The sequence below is a fragment of the Piliocolobus tephrosceles genome, chromosome 1 (genome assembly GCF_002776525.5).
Source record: "Piliocolobus tephrosceles isolate RC106 chromosome 1, ASM277652v3, whole genome shotgun sequence".
NCBI lineage: Eukaryota > Metazoa > Chordata > Mammalia > Primates > Cercopithecidae > Piliocolobus > Piliocolobus tephrosceles.
This window is the reverse complement of record NC_045434.1, coordinates 203,036,083-203,050,641: the sequence shown is the minus strand read 5'-3', so window position 1 is coordinate 203,050,641 and position 14,559 is coordinate 203,036,083. Positions and strand designations below refer to the sequence as shown.

The window sequence follows — 14,559 nt, the reverse complement described above, 5'->3', positions numbered from 1 at the left end:
GCCGCGCGCGCCCGCCCGCTCTTTCTGCGCGCGGCCCTCCCCGCTGCCCCCGCCCTCGCGCCCTGTTTGGAGGGAGCCACCCTGACGTCGGAGCCGCTCCCCCGCGCCGCGCGCCCGCCCGGGGCCGCAGACGGCGCGCAGCGCAGCCCAGCCGAGCGTCGCGGGGCCGCCCCCAGTCCTGCCGGCTGCCTCGCCGAGCCTCCTGGGGCGCCCGGGCCCGCGACCCCCGCACCCAGCTCCGCAGGACCCGGCGGGCGCGCGCGGTAAGTCCCGCCCGGGCCGGCACGCGGGCGCCCGGCTTCCAGAGGCTTCGGCCGCAGGGGCAGCGCCGCGCCCCCAGCCCGGAGCTCCGTCCCCCGGCGCGTCCGGCGGCCGCGGGCACCGGGTGGAAGCGCCGCCGCCGAGCCCGGGAGCCTAAGGGGACCTGGCGGACGCCTCCGGACGCCGGCGCTGGGGACGTGGGCGCGGCATGGAGTGGCCGGGGGGCACCGCCGTGCCCGGAGCCCGTCCCCAGACTTGCCCCGGGGTTCCGTTTCTCGATCGGAGTTTCCGCGACCGGGAGAGGGAGAGAGCGAGGGAGGGAGATGCGTGGCCGGGCGGGCCGGGCTCGCATGTCCCCCGGCCGTGCCCGGGCCTCGCCGCGCCTCTCGGCTCTGGACGTTTCCGCCTCCCGCGGCCCCCTCTGCTTCGGTCCCCACGTCCGTGTGTCTGTCCCTCCGTCGCTCCGTTTCCGCCTCTCACTTTCCCCGGGTCTGCCCGTCTCTTAACTGTTCCCCGTCTGCCTCCGTGTTCGGCTGCCCGCGTTTGTGTCTCTGCTTCTCGTTTTCTCTCCCTCTCTCTGTCTCTGCGCTGCCCTCTGCGAGGGTCTCGCCCTGTGTCTGCGCGTCTCCCTGACCCCCCGCCCTTCGATCCAGACAATCCCCCCAGTGTCGGAGGCTCGCCTTCCCCCAGCGGGGTTCACGAATAGTTTCCTAGACCGGGTGCGCCAAACCCTCCCCCTGCCTCCCGCCAGCCCCGAGGCCTGGCCCGGGTCATCTCCCTGGAATTGAGTCTGGGGCAGGGACAGCCAGCCTTTCCGGGGGCTCAGTTTTCTTAAGAATTCCAGCCCCGCGAGGCCGGCTGGACGACAGGCCCTGCTGCGGGCCACCTGCCCGGCCCGCTCCCAGGGCGGGGCGATTCTGATCTTTTACAAGCGGCGGCAGAGGGGGCAGCCGCCCGCCTTGGCGTGGCCGGGGGTTGGCGGGCATCAAGGGAGAAGGCCATACTTCCAGGCTTTCGGAGGCCCTCGCTCCCCTAGCTGGACGCCACCAGCCTGTAACTAGGGGCACCCCAGGAAAACAGAGGTCAGGGCTGGAGGCCAAAGACCGGGCGCTGGCCGGGAAGCAATTTGTCAACAAGGAGCCCCTTACCCTTTGTTACTGCGGAATGGGGCCTGCCTAGACTCCCCCAGATGCTGGGACTGCTTGGGCGTGGTTTGCCTTGAGTTGGGGCCAAAGAAAAGGCGAGGCTGCAGCGTTTCCTCGGTGACCCTCACCCCTCTCCACCCACCCCTGCAAACTGGACCTCTCTCTCTCCCGGGCCTGTGTTTTTGAGGGGTGGACAGGGGAGTAGGTGTTCTGCATCGGCCAGCAATATGGCCTCATTCTTTCAAAGTGAAATTTCAGGCTGAATTTAGCTGCTTCCTCCGACCCACAACCCCAGGGTCGGAGGCTGCCGTAGCGGGCAGGGTTGTTGGTGAGGTCTGCAGTGGAACTTCTGCTGAGCAGATGTGCAGCCCGGCCCTGCAGCAGCTCATTAGCATGGATTTGTTTTGGAGACTGTTTTTGGTCTGCGGGCAGGAGGGTCTGCGGTAAGGAAGGCCTTGGCCTGGGTTGGGGGGCTGGCACAGAGGTGGCCAGGGCTGGAAGGTGCAGGCAGGCCTGGGTGACACGGGCTCGGCCCTGTGTGTCCGCCCCCTGGACAGTTGACTCATGCTCTCCCCAGTGCTGAAGGAAGGAAGGAAAAGCCACCCTGCCGTGAGACTGGGGTCGTGGAATCACAGTGGCCTTAAGCAGTATGCTGGAGCCAGGCTCCTCCCTGGGGGATCTGCTGAAATGGATGTTCCCAGGCCAGGCTGCCCATTTTACAGGTTGCAAACGTGAAGCTTAGGGAAGGGAAGCAAAGGTCAGTGACTCAAGCTGTAACCATTAGATTCTCCTGACTCCAGGCACACAGAGAGCCAGTGTATGAGCTTTGGCCAGAACTCGTCCTCAAACCCCAGGGTGAGCCTAGTAAACCCAGTCGGGCTGACCAGAGCTGGGGCCTGACCTGGGTGAGCAGGGAGCCCCAGGCCTGACACTGCCTTGCCCCTTCACAGAGCAACATTTTCAGTTGCACCATTCAAGGAAGTCCCTGTGCTCATTCCAAAACCCGGAGCGATCGCCCCGCCCTTGCCAAGCCCCAAGCCTAGGGCTGCAGCCCAGCCGCCCTCCACACCCTCTGCGCCCGGCAGCACACTCAGCCTGGCACTGGGGCACAGCCTCTTTTCTTGAAGTTGGATTTTGGAGGAGGCTGGTATCTCCACGACCCTGTCTTAGAGTCTGAGTGGGACCTTCCTCCCAGTTCCCACCCTGGCAGGGAATCATGTTGGGCGGCCCTTGACAGTTTCTAAAATTCATTCCCAGCTGTCATCCCACTTGCTTGAGTTTCACCTCAAGGTTTTCCCTAAATCCAGTCTCACTGCGGCAGATGCAGCCCAGACTGAAATATCCTCAGGACCTGCCCAGGATCCTGTGGGAGCGAGGGGCAGAAGGAAGCGGGCAGAAGCCAGGGAGGATGAGGCCCAAGGTAGCACTGAAAGTGACATGGACTGAGGAATTAACTATGATGGGTGATCTCTCCAGAGGTTTCCATGTATTCTTCAGTTTAATTCTCACAGCTGTCCTGTGAGCTGGATATTAGCACTATCCCCACTTTGCAGATGAGGAAACTGAGGTACAGAAAGGTTAAAATGGGACCAAGTGATCCCAGTGCTTTGGGAGGCTGAAGTGGGAGTTCAAGACCAGCCTGGTCAACAAAGGGAGACCTCGTCTCTCCAAAAACTTAACTGGGCATGGTGGTGTATGCCTGTAGTACCAGCTACTCGGGAGGTTGAGGTGGGAGGATCGCTTGAGCCCCAGAGTTTGAGGCTGCCATGAACTATGATTGTGCCACCACACTCCAGCCTGGGCAACACAGTGAGATCCTGTTACAAACAAAAACATAAAAATAAAAAGAGACAGACTAGAATGACTGAGCTACGATTTGAACTCGAGTCTGTCCTAACTGTGGAGAATGAAGGAGGAGAGCCAGACCCTGCCCTTAGTGAGTGTGGGGGCAGAGGAAAGGTGGGAGAGGTAGGGGAGGGGGAGCATCTGGTTTGACAGCCACAAACGCTGCGTGCTCGTTATGTGTGCGGACTGCGGTGTCACCTGAATGCTGAGCCCACAGGTAGAATCGTCCATCCCCAGCAGCTGGGGCCAAGTGTGAGAAGGTTCTTGGAGGAGGTTCTGGAAGCAGGAGGTGAAGATGGGGAGGGAGAGCCCCGCCTTTCCACTGAGGATTCATCAGCCCTGCCCTCCATGGCTCTGCACCGAGTGGTTGCTGGAACCGGTAACAGGAAAGGCCTGGGGTGTGTGTGTGCGTGTGGGGTGTGTGTGCGTGTGTGTGGGGGGTGTGTGTGTGTGCGTGTGCTTGTGTGGATGTGCATTTTCTTGTGCGTATATAGGCACACTTATATGTATGTGTGTGTGTGTGCGCGTTTTGTTCTTAGGCGGTGCAGGTGGTTTGGGATATGCCTGCTTTTGTGGGTGTGTGGGTCTGGGGTGAGTGAATACGCTCTACCTTGAAAATCCTGGTATATCTGGCCTTGAGTGACCCTGAATATTCAGACTTAATCCAGAAGAGGAATTGGGGAGGATGGTTCACTTGTTATACCAAAGCCGATCCACTCTACAAAGGGTTTCGTGGTGGTCGGGAGTCAGGAAGAGGTTGGTGTTTCTTGAAATCCAGGCCGCTCCCGTGTATTTAGGGTGCATTTAGGATGCCTTTCCAAGTGCTAGAATCCAGGCAGTGGGGCTCGGGGGCCCCAGCAGCAGTGCTGTTAATGGAAGCCTCTTTCCTGGGGACTGGGAGGCCGTTGCTCCTGGTCTGGCTGGGCTTCAGAGTCCCGTGGGGAGCACATTCAGGTGCCCAGGCCATGCCTCATACCTGGGGGGTCACACAAGGAGGGCCAGGCCCCCGCATCTCAGTTTTGGCAGGCATCTCAGGAAAGAGGCTTCACAGGCCTGACCCCGAAGCTCGCCTTCCTGGGGGACCCTCTGGACCAGGGCTTCCAGGAAAGCAGCCAGGGCAGGGCTGCTGTTTGTTCCCTGCTCTCTTCCTCAGAGTGGGAGCTATGGGTGGATCACTTCCTTGACCTGTGCCTCAGTTTCCACAGTGCCAAAATGGGTCTGCTGGTGTCACCTCCCAGGGAATTTCCTTTCTGTGTGGGCAGCAGCTCAGAATGTACCAGGCATTGGCAGGGGGCCACTGAGGAAGTGGAGGGCTTGGATTTGGGAGTGGTGGGTGGGTGGGAAGAAGACACTCACCTGTGCTAAGGACACCTCCTTTAAAGCCTTACAGCGCCCCCGTGAGGAAGGATAGTGTCACACATACCTTTACCTGGGCTCCAAGAGCCAGGGGCAGCCATGGTCACGAGACAGTTGGCTAGGGAGTCAGCAATGGGATTTGAACTCTGGTTAATGGAGCCCCCAAGCTCTCAGTCCAGGCCGTGGCTGAACGCTAGGGTGCTAACAGGAATGAGAGGCACAGTTGGCTGGGGCAGTGGCAGGAGCTCCAGGCCTCATCCTAACTCCAGATTCCATCCTTTCTTGCTTCTTTCTCTTCGGTGAACCTTTTCACCTGCAAGGGTAGCCGGGGGTTGAACCTGCTACCATCCAGGTTCAAATCCCGGTTCTCCTGTTTACTAACAGTGAAAGCCCAAGCAGATTTCTTAGCTTCTCTGTGCCTCAGTTTCTTCATCTAAAAATGGGGGAAAGAATAGGATCAGGCGGTTATTGTAGGACAGAATAAATTAATATCCAGTCACACACCACATAATGATGAACCACATACACAATGGTGCTGCCATAAAATTATTATTATTATTATTATTATTATTTTGAGACGGAGTCTCGCTCTGTCCCGCAGGCTGGAGTGCAGTGGTGCAATCTCAGCTCACTGCAAGCTCTGCCTCCCGGGTTCAAGTGATTCTCCTGCCTCAGCCTCCTTAGTAGCTGGGACTACAGGCATGTGCCATCACACCCAGCTAATTTTTGTATTTTTAGTAGAGATGGGGTTTCACCGTGTTGGCCAGGCTGGTCTCAAACTCCTGACCTCAAGTGATCTGCCCACCTCAACCTCCCAAAATGTTGGGATTACAGGTGTGAGCTACTGCACCTGGCGTCCCATAGGATTATAATACCGTATTTTTACTGCACCTTTTCTTTCTTTCGTGATTGTGTAGTGGCACAATCCTGGTTCACTGCAGCCTCAACCTCCCAGGCCCGAGTGATCCTCTCACCTCAGCCTCCCAAGTAGCTGGGACCATAGGCATGCACCATGACGCCTGGCTAAGTTTTAAATTTTTGTAGAGATGGGATCGCCTTGTGTTGCCCAGGCTGGTCTCGAATTCCTGAGCCAAGCAATTCTCCCATCTTGGCCTCCCAAAGTGTTGAATACCTGATATAGCCTAGGTATGTAATAAACTAGACTATTCAGGTTTGAGTTCACTCTATGATGTTCACAGAGCAACAAAATCACCTAATGGCACATTTCTCAGAGTGCATCCCCATGGCTAAGTGATGCATGACTGTAATTGCACTCTTATATTTAGTTCAAAATTCAGAACCTCTGCTTCCCTCCTGAGAGCCATCTCTGACTGCACCAACTCAAAACAACTGCCTCCTGTTTACCCACATCCCTGGACCTCCCCTCAGGGGACTGTCTGAGTGGGCATAGCGTCTGGGCCCCCAGCTCCCTGCCCTTACCCTTGCCTTTCTCCCCACCCTCCTAAAAGTGACCCCTGCCCTCCTAGAAGTGAGTGAGTGAGTGTGGAACTGCAGGGACCTGAACGGCCCAGGGCAGGGCATTGCTTTGCCTGACTTGCTGGGGACCTTGGGACAGCCCCTTGCAGAGGAGGGAGAGACTTGGCCTGGGAGATCTCCAACTTTCCTTCCCGCCCTCGCTTTTGGGGAGTCCCATGACTTGCTGTGTGACCTTCAGGGTGGGAGGAAGGGTTGAGAATCTGGGTGAGGCTCTCAAGGCTCAGGAAGGAAAGTATGATTGCTGCTTAAAAAAAAAAAAAAAGATGAGTTGCTGCTTGAAGAAACAAAAAAGCATAAACCAACAAAAAAGAAAACCTGCTAGCCAAGAGCCCACCCCACCTCTCCTGGAAAGCCCCGGTGGGGGCAGCCTGGGCTCTTCAGGGCTGGGCAGGAGGGCGGGCGGAGGTAGGTGTGTCTCAAGGGCAGCCATGTGTGGGAGACACTTCACCTGGCATCCTCGCTGCCTCCTGTTCCAGCCCAGCCTTGGCTCTGATGCTGGCCTAGCCTTTCCCATGATCCCCTGAGGGGAAGAGAGCTGGCCTTAGTGGGTGCCTCCTAGGTGCTGAATACCTTCATTTACTCCTCCCAGTTCTTTTCCAGGGAGGCCGCAATGCTGCCCATATTAGGGTTGAGAAAGGAGGATTCTGAGGAGTGAACTTATTTCTGGGAGTCATACAGCTCCTAAGGGGAGGGGCTGCAGTTCAAACCCTGGGGGCTGCAGGCTCCACGCTTCCAGGGGGAGCCCAGGGAGAATGCTGGAGCTCCACGCTGCTGGCCCAGGGAGGCTGAGGCCCCAGCACCCTGTGGAGAGCCTGCCAGGGCCTGGTGGGTTGGGTTACAGCACCGCTCTGTGGGCACAGCTGGCCCTGTGATGACCTCAGTTGTGCACTGGAAAGGGTGGAAGGTAAGGAGCGGGTCTTCTGCCTCAGTTCGTCTCATTTCTCCTAACCTCTGCCCCAGCCTGACCCTGATAACCAGTTCCTGAGCTCTGGGCCTGCAACCTCTTCCAAAAAGTCACCATTACCCCATCTCCCAGTAAGCCTCCATTAGCCGCAACCCCAGTCTCAACACTCAGCTTCAGCCTGGTCCTGACCCACAGCCTCAGTTGTGACCTCTCCTAATTCCAACTCCAAGTGCTCACCCCAGCTTCCCTCCCTCCCTTTCTCCCTCCCTTCCTTCCTATTTTCTTTCCTGTCTTTTTTTTTCCCTTTCCTTTTCGACAGGTTCTTGCTCTGTCACCCAGTCTGGAGTGCAGGGAGGGATGCAATCATGGCTCACTGCAGCCTCAAGCTTCTGGTCTCAAGCCATCCTCCCGCCTCGGCCTCTCGCAAAGCTGGACTACAGGTGTGCACATCACAACGCATAATTTGATAATAAAAAATGGGATATCACAATGTGATAATAAAAAAATATTTTATTTTATTTAGAGACCAAGTCTCACCTTGCTTCCCAGGCTAGTCTTGAACTCCTGAGCTCAAGCGATCCTCCCGCTTTGGCCCCCCCAAAGTGCCGTAATTACAGGGGTGAGCCACCAGGCCTGGCCCAGGCTACTTTCATTACAACCCCAGTCTCAATTCCAAATCCACATCACTTCCTGCCCCAGTCACCTCCCTGGCCCACCTGTTGTTTCTGAGGAAGCAAGATGGGGTCAGATATAGGAGGACAAGGGTCCCTGGGCCTCTTCAAGGGTCTAGGGGGCCAGTCCAGCCCAGGGAGCCCTGGCCTTAAATGGACCTCCAGGACCCTTCAGGTGTGCTGTGGGCAGACCCTGACTCAGGAGTGAGGAAGCCTCCTGCATGCCAGGCTTGTTGAAAAATTCACTGGGTTGCCAGTTAGGGAGGAATCCATTCTGTTTTGTTAGGATGTGGTTGTACTGGAAACATGGGCTTTGTCAGTGAGACCGGAAATGCATGGGTGAGGGCCTGGATCGTGACAGGAACTCATTTGGGAGGCGGCAGGGGCAGCCTGTCCGACCTCACTTCCAGCTGCCCTTCCTCCCCAGTGGGCTGGGAGTGGGGCTCATCCCGGCATTGGGGTACCCTGAGATGGAGACCTGCAGGAGAGGGGCAGGAGCTGGGGGAACTTGCTGGATGGGGAGCAGAGTACCTGGAGGGGGTCACAGCCTTGCAGGAGCCCCGCTTAGCCAGCCAACCTTGAGACCTCTACTCCCCAGACACTTGATAAAGTACTTGGCTCTGGGCTCGGCACAGTGGCTCACACCTGTACTCCCAGCACTTTGGGAGGCCAAAGTGGGCAGATCACTTGAGGTCAGGAGTTTGAGTCCAGCCTGGCCAACATGGTGAAACCCCATCTCTACTAAAAATACAAAAATTAGCCAGGTGTGGTGGCGAGTGCTTGTAATTCCAGCTACTCAGGAGGCTGAGGCAGGAGAATCACTTGAACCTGGGAGGCGGAGGTTGCAGTGAGCTGAGATCATGTCAGGACACTTCAGCCTGGGCGACAGAGTGAGACACTGTCTCAAAAAAATAGATAAGTAAGACCAGGCGCGGTGGCTCATGCCTGTAATCCCAGCACTTTGGGAGGCCAAGGCGGGCAGATCATGAGGTCAAGAGATTAAGACCATCCTGGCTAACACAGTGAAACCCCGTCTCTGCTAAAAATACAAAAAATTAGCCAGGCATGGTGGCGGGCACCAGTAGTCCCAGCTACACGGGAGGCTGAGGCAGGAGAATGGCATGAACTCGGGAGGTGGAGCTTGCAGTGAGCCAAGATCATGCCACTGCACTCCAGCATGGGCAACAGAGCAAGACTCTGTCTCAAAAAAAAAAGTAAATAAAAATTTTAAAAAAGTACCTGTTTCTGCCATCTCCACGGCCATGGTAGGATTGTCCTAAATGGGATGCCCAGTCCCAAGCCACCTGACTCCTCGTGCTGGGCTTCTGTGGGGCCACAGGACCTGTCCCCTCTTCCTCCTGTTTTAGCCTCACCCAGGCCCTTCTAGGGACTGTCCCAAGATAAAGAATCCCTGACTGAGGGCAGAGCTGCCTAGGAAGCCTGATCAAAACGCAGACTCCTACCCACCCTAGAACTTTTACACCACAAGTCCCTAGGGAATTCTGATCATTTGTCAGGTTTGGGAACCACTGGCCTGGGTCACTGCACTCATTTTACAGATGGCGGGGAAACAGGCGTGAGTGTCCCGGTCACCCAGCACATGTGAACCCCATGCCCTTTCTCTGCTGTGCTGCCCTCCGAGGGTTTGGGGGCCTCCTTGAAGAAGGCACCGCTCTCATCTCTGAATCTCTTTGAAGCCTCCCTCCCCCGTGCTTTTTGCATTGAGGGGCTTGGGTGAAACTCATTGGGGCGAGTCACCTGCAAGTGGAATCCTTTGACACAGACTGCCCTGCAGCGCCACCTTTTGGCAGATCCTGGTATTGTTTTAGTATCTCGCTCCATCCTATAGCAGGGGAATTGCAAATGGTTAAGTGCTTAGCTTTGATTGGCTCCTGCTTGACTCGTGTTGAAGTGGGGCTGGGGGCAGTGATCTGTGTAGAGCCCTCGTGGATTCAAGTTTCTGGTGAGGCATCTTAGAAAGCAATACTGTCTGGTTCAGGGTCAGTTTTTTTTTTGCCTGAGGTCTGGCCAGCCAAGGTGGCCCAGGAATTCACTGCAGGCCAGGTGCGGTGCCTCACGCCTGTAATCCCAGCACTTTGGAAGGCTGAGGCAGGAAGATGGCTTGAGCCCCAGGAGTTTGATACTAGCTTGGGCAACATGGCGAAACCTGGTCTTTACAAAAATTAGCCAGGCGTGGTGGCAGATGTCTGTAGTCCCAGCAACTTGGGAGGCTCAAGTGGGAGGATCACCTGAGCTCAGGGAAGTCGAGGCTTCAGTGAGCCATGATCATGCCACTGCACATATTTTTCTCAAAAAACAAAACCAAAAAGAAATCACAGCAACGCGAAAGTTAAGGCTAACTTTTCAAACATCAGCATCTGACAGCGGTTGCAGTGGCTTTCCGGGAGACATGGTGTGTGGCCAGCCCCTCGAGGGCTGCGTGGACAACTTTTTGTGTGTTTTCCTGGATGGCCCACAGCAGCAAAGGGAGAAAGGGGGTAGTAATTTTTCAACACTTGACATGTGCTCGAACACTTCGTAACTGCAATCCTGCGCCAGAGTGGTACCATCTCCCCTTTTTAGATGAAGAAACTGAGGCACCAAGATAAAAAGTAACTTGCTCAAGGCAACATAGGAAGTTGTAAAACCAACACATATGGAATGTGTGTTATCTGCTAGGCCCATTGAATATCTCATCTGACTTTACAGATATCCATCTGATGTAAGTACCACTCCCAGCTCCAATTGTGAGATTCAGAGGGGAGAAATAACTTGTCCAAAGTTGCACTTGGTTAGTAAGTGGGAGAGCTGGGATCGCGCCAAGCAGTCGGATGCCAGAGTCCATGTTGTAACACCACTGCCCGGTCCCCTGCACCTTGCTTTGCCTCACCTGGCACCTGTGCTCTTTTCTAGGGCTCTGGAGGCCACGGGCATGATGCTTCGGGTCCTGATGGGGGCTGTCCTCCCTGCCATGCTACTGGCTGCCCCACCGCCCATCAACAAGCTGGCACTGTTCCCGGATAAGAGTGCCTGGTGTGAAGCCAAGAACATCACCCAGATTGTGGGTCACAGCGGCTGTGAGGCCAAGTCCATCCAGAACAGGTAGGACCCAAGGGGTGGGTGGGGGGATGAAGACAGGGGCCCAAGAGGGAGGAAGAGGACCAGGGCTGCCCGTCCCTGCCTCCCCGACATTGACACGGGCATGTGACCTCTCCTCCCACAGGGCGTGCCTAGGACAGTGCTTCAGCTACAGCGTCCCCAACACCTTCCCGCAGTCCACAGAGTCCCTGGTTCACTGTGACTCCTGCATGCCAGCCCAGTCGATGTGGGAGATTGTGAGTACTGCCTGCCTGCCCTACCCAGTCTCAGCCTGGAGCCTGCCCCGGCCTTGGCCTTTCTCCCCAGGCTCCTGTATTCCAGCAGATGACCACAGGGGCTTAGCAAGGCCCCACTGTGTGCAGGGTGAAGGGCTTGTGCTGGGGATACAGACGTGGGCCTCCCCACAGGATGGTTCAGAAGTCTGACGCCAACTTGTACAGGACAGGGATGTTCCCGAAGTTCCATTCTGATGTCTCTCATGGGCTGAAGTCCTTTCAGGGCTTCCTGTTGTTATAGGATGAGACCAAAATCTTTGCCCTGTCTCGAAAACCTGGCGTGGCCTGGCTCAGTGGCCTTTCCAGCCTCCTCCTGCTTCCCGCCCTCCTTACTAGCTTGATGCTTTACACAGCCGCCTGCTTTCAGTTCCTCGCACCTGCTCCGTTCGCTCCTACCCCAGGGCCCTTGCACCTGTTCTTTTCCCTGTTTGGAACACCTTCTCTGCCCCCCTTCTCCAGTTCACTTCTATTCATTCTTCTGCCCTTGGCCCAAGCAGTGTTTCCTCAGGGCCCCTTCCCAGGTCCCCTGACCGGGGCCCCACCGTTGGCTCTCAGAGCAGTGTGCCTCCACTTCAAGTGCCTTTCACACCTGCAGTCTTCCACCTGCAGCCGGGTGATTTTGACAGGTCTCTTCCCCCCACTAGACTCTGATTTCCTTGAGGGAAATGTGCCTTTGTGTCCCCAGAGCTGGCACAGGGTAGGCGCTCTGTGGAAGGGAGGAAGGGAGGGAGAAGGAAAGAAGGTACTTAGACGGGTGATGACAGGGGCAGAGTAAGAGGTAGATGGGGTTCCTGCAGGGCGAGCCTCAGCTGGGCTGGGCTTTGGGGTGAGGTTCTTTTGAGGAAGCGAAGTCTGAGCTCAGACCCAAAGGCACAGTTTGGGGCAAGTCGTAGTTGGGGGGTTGGGGAACCTTCCAGGCAACGGGAACAGCATGTGCAGTCCCTGAGGCAGAGCCCAAGCACAGGATTGGTAAGAGCGGCGCAGGGTCCGGGTGGGGAGGCCAGCCAGCCGGCGGCAGCGGAAGGTCCGGGGTGGCCTTAGTGAGGGGTCAGGGTTTGTCTCCAAGTGCAGGGGGATCCGGGCGGTGGGGGGTGGATTTGAGCAGGGGCAGGCCACACTGGATTTCCCTGTGGCCGCCGGTGGGGAATGGGTGGGAAGGTGGCACGACTGGATGTGAGGAGACGGCTCTGGTGGCTTGTGCAGGGGTTCAATTTCCCCCTCCCCATGGGACCCTGGAGCTAACTGGGCATCACAGGTGGGCTCTGGGATTCTTGGTCCCATGAGGAAGTATTACCCTAGGGGCTTCCTCGCCTGCCCCAGGCCTTTGGAAACATGCCACCCCTTCCGTCTTGCCCTCTGCAGGTGACGCTGGAGTGCCCGGGCCATGAGGAGGTGCCCAGGGTGGACAAGCTGGTGGAGAAGATCCTGCACTGTAGCTGCCAGGCCTGCGGCAAGGAGCCTAGTCACGAGGGGCTGAGCGTCTACGTGCAGGGCGAGGACGGGCCGGGATCCCAGCCCGGCACCCACCCTCACCCCCATCCCCACCCCCACCCTGGCGGGCAGACCCCTGAGCCCGAGGACCCCCCAGGGGCCCCCCACACGGAGGAAGAGGGGGCTGAGGACTGAGGCCCCCCGACTCTTCCTCCCCTCTCATCCCCCTGTGGAATGCTGGGTCTCACTCTCTGGGGAAGAGTCAGGGGAGAGGCTGAAGCCCCTCTTTGGCACTGGATGGACTTGGATACAGACTGGGACTTGGAATGCTGCCCGGTTGCCATGGAGATCTGAAGGGGAGGGGTTGGAGCCAAGCTGCACAATTTAATATATTCAAGAGTGGGGGGAGGAAGCGGAGGTCTTCAGGGTTCTTTATTTTGGAGGGGGGGTGGTCTCTTCCTGTCTGGCTTCTAGAGATGTGCCTGTGGGAGGGGGAGGAAGTTGGCTGAGCCGCTGAGTGCTGGGGGAGGCCATCCAAGATGGCATGAACCAGGCTAAGGTCCCTGGGGGTGCAGATGGTACTGCTGAGGTTCCGGGCTTAGGGTGAGCATCTCGCCAGCCTCAGGCTGGAGGGAGGGGCTGGGCTAGAAAGACCACTGGCAGAAACAGGAGGCTCCGGCCCCACAGGTTTCCCCCAGGCCCCTCACCCCACTTCCCATCTCCAGGGAAGCGCCGCCCCAGTGGCACTGAAGTGGCCCTCCCTCAGCGGAGGGGTTTGGGAGTCGGGCCTGGGCAGGACCCTGCTGACTCATGACGCAGGAGCTGGGAGCCAGGCTCTCGGGCCTTTCTGTGGCTTCCTTGGCTTGCCTGGTGGGGCAAGAGGACGAGGGGAAGGAGGAAAGGGAAGAGTCTTCCAAGGCCAGAGGGAGGGGATGACCCGCCAAGACCACCCCTGAAGATGAGCATCCCCCTCCTCTCCCTGTTAGAAATGTTAGCGCCCCCCACTGTCCCCCAAGTTCTAGGCCCCCCAAAAAGCTGCCGGAGCCGGCCGCCCTCACCCAGGGATGCTCTTTCTAAATAGGGATGGGTGTGGGAGGGAGGGGTTACTCCCTTGCCCCAACGTTGCAGAGGCCCTAGGTGGGATGGGCTCACTCAACCTCGGGGAACTCCAGGACAAGGAGGACATGGGACTCGCGTGGACAGCCAGGGCTCACTTGGGCTCTCTCTAGCTCCCCAGTTCTGCCTGCCTCCTCCCTCCCAGCTGCACTTTAACCGATAGGTGGGGACCTGGGGGGAGGCCAGGGCAGGCAGGCCATGAAGAGAGCCCCTCTGCCCAGCACTGCCTGCGTCTGCTCTTCAATACCCAGGGTGGCTGCCAGCCCACCGCCTCCTGCCTGGGGTGGCCCGGCCCTCCCGGCTGTTGTGACGCGGGCTTCTGGAGCTTGTCGCCATTGGACAATCTCCCTGACGGACCCTCAGTCTTCTCATGAATAAATTCCTTCCACGCCTGTGTTCTCCCCCTCACTGACTGGCTCTGCCGACCCAGGTGCTCCAGAAGTGCCGGCAGTGAAGCTCAGGGGCAGCAGGGCCTGGGCCCAGGCAGTGGGGTGCTGAGCAGACCTGTCTGGTCCCCAAGTGTCACCGCTGTCTCTGCATCCTTGTGGCCCTCTCCCTGGCTTGCTGTGTGCACCCCTGGCTCCTGATCCTCTGTCTCCCCAGCTTTCACCTCTTTCCTTTGGTGCCGGTTGCCGGCCTCGCATACACCGTGTGTGGGCCTCCAGAACGGGGCTTCATGGATTTTGGCCCCTCGTCTCCTGGGCTTGCTTCATGCCATGTCTTGTCACCCACACAGTGGCTCAGGATCAGCCCTTGCCTGGGCCTGGCCTGCCTGGCCCCCTGGGAGAAGGGGAAATGGTCAAAAGTATTGGTTACAAATTAATATATAAGGCTGGGCCCTGTGCTGGGTCCTTGCCCAGTCCGCACCACCGCCCAGTGATGCGGATGTTGTCCTCATTTTATAGATGAGGCATATAAAGAGCAGGCGCTAGTAAGCCATTTTCCCAGGGTCATGCAGT

General features: G+C 57.7%; 1 protein-coding gene across 1 annotated transcript; it reads left to right on the top strand.

Moving 5' to 3' along the window:
• Positions 1–13,995, top strand: NBL1 (NBL1, DAN family BMP antagonist). Its single transcript, XM_023219796.2, has 4 exons — positions 1–263; positions 10,593–10,781; positions 10,903–11,014; positions 12,416–13,995. The coding sequence occupies exons 2-4, from the start codon at positions 10,612–10,614 to the stop codon at positions 12,677–12,679; spliced, it is 546 nt and encodes a 181-aa protein (XP_023075564.1). The 5' UTR covers positions 1–263; positions 10,593–10,611; the 3' UTR covers positions 12,680–13,995.
• The last annotated feature ends 564 nt before the right edge of the window (positions 13,996–14,559 follow it).

Coding starts and splice junctions, on each gene's coding strand:
- NBL1 (XM_023219796.2), top strand. CDS start 10,612: ATGATGCTTCGGGTCCTGATGGGGGCTGTCCTCCCTGCCATGCTACTG. Junction 10,782..10,902: donor GCCAAGTCCATCCAGAACAG/GTAGGACCCAAG, acceptor CTCCTCCCACAG/GGCGTGCCTAGGACAGTGCT. Junction 11,015..12,415: donor CCCAGTCGATGTGGGAGATT/GTGAGTACTGCC, acceptor TGCCCTCTGCAG/GTGACGCTGGAGTGCCCGGG.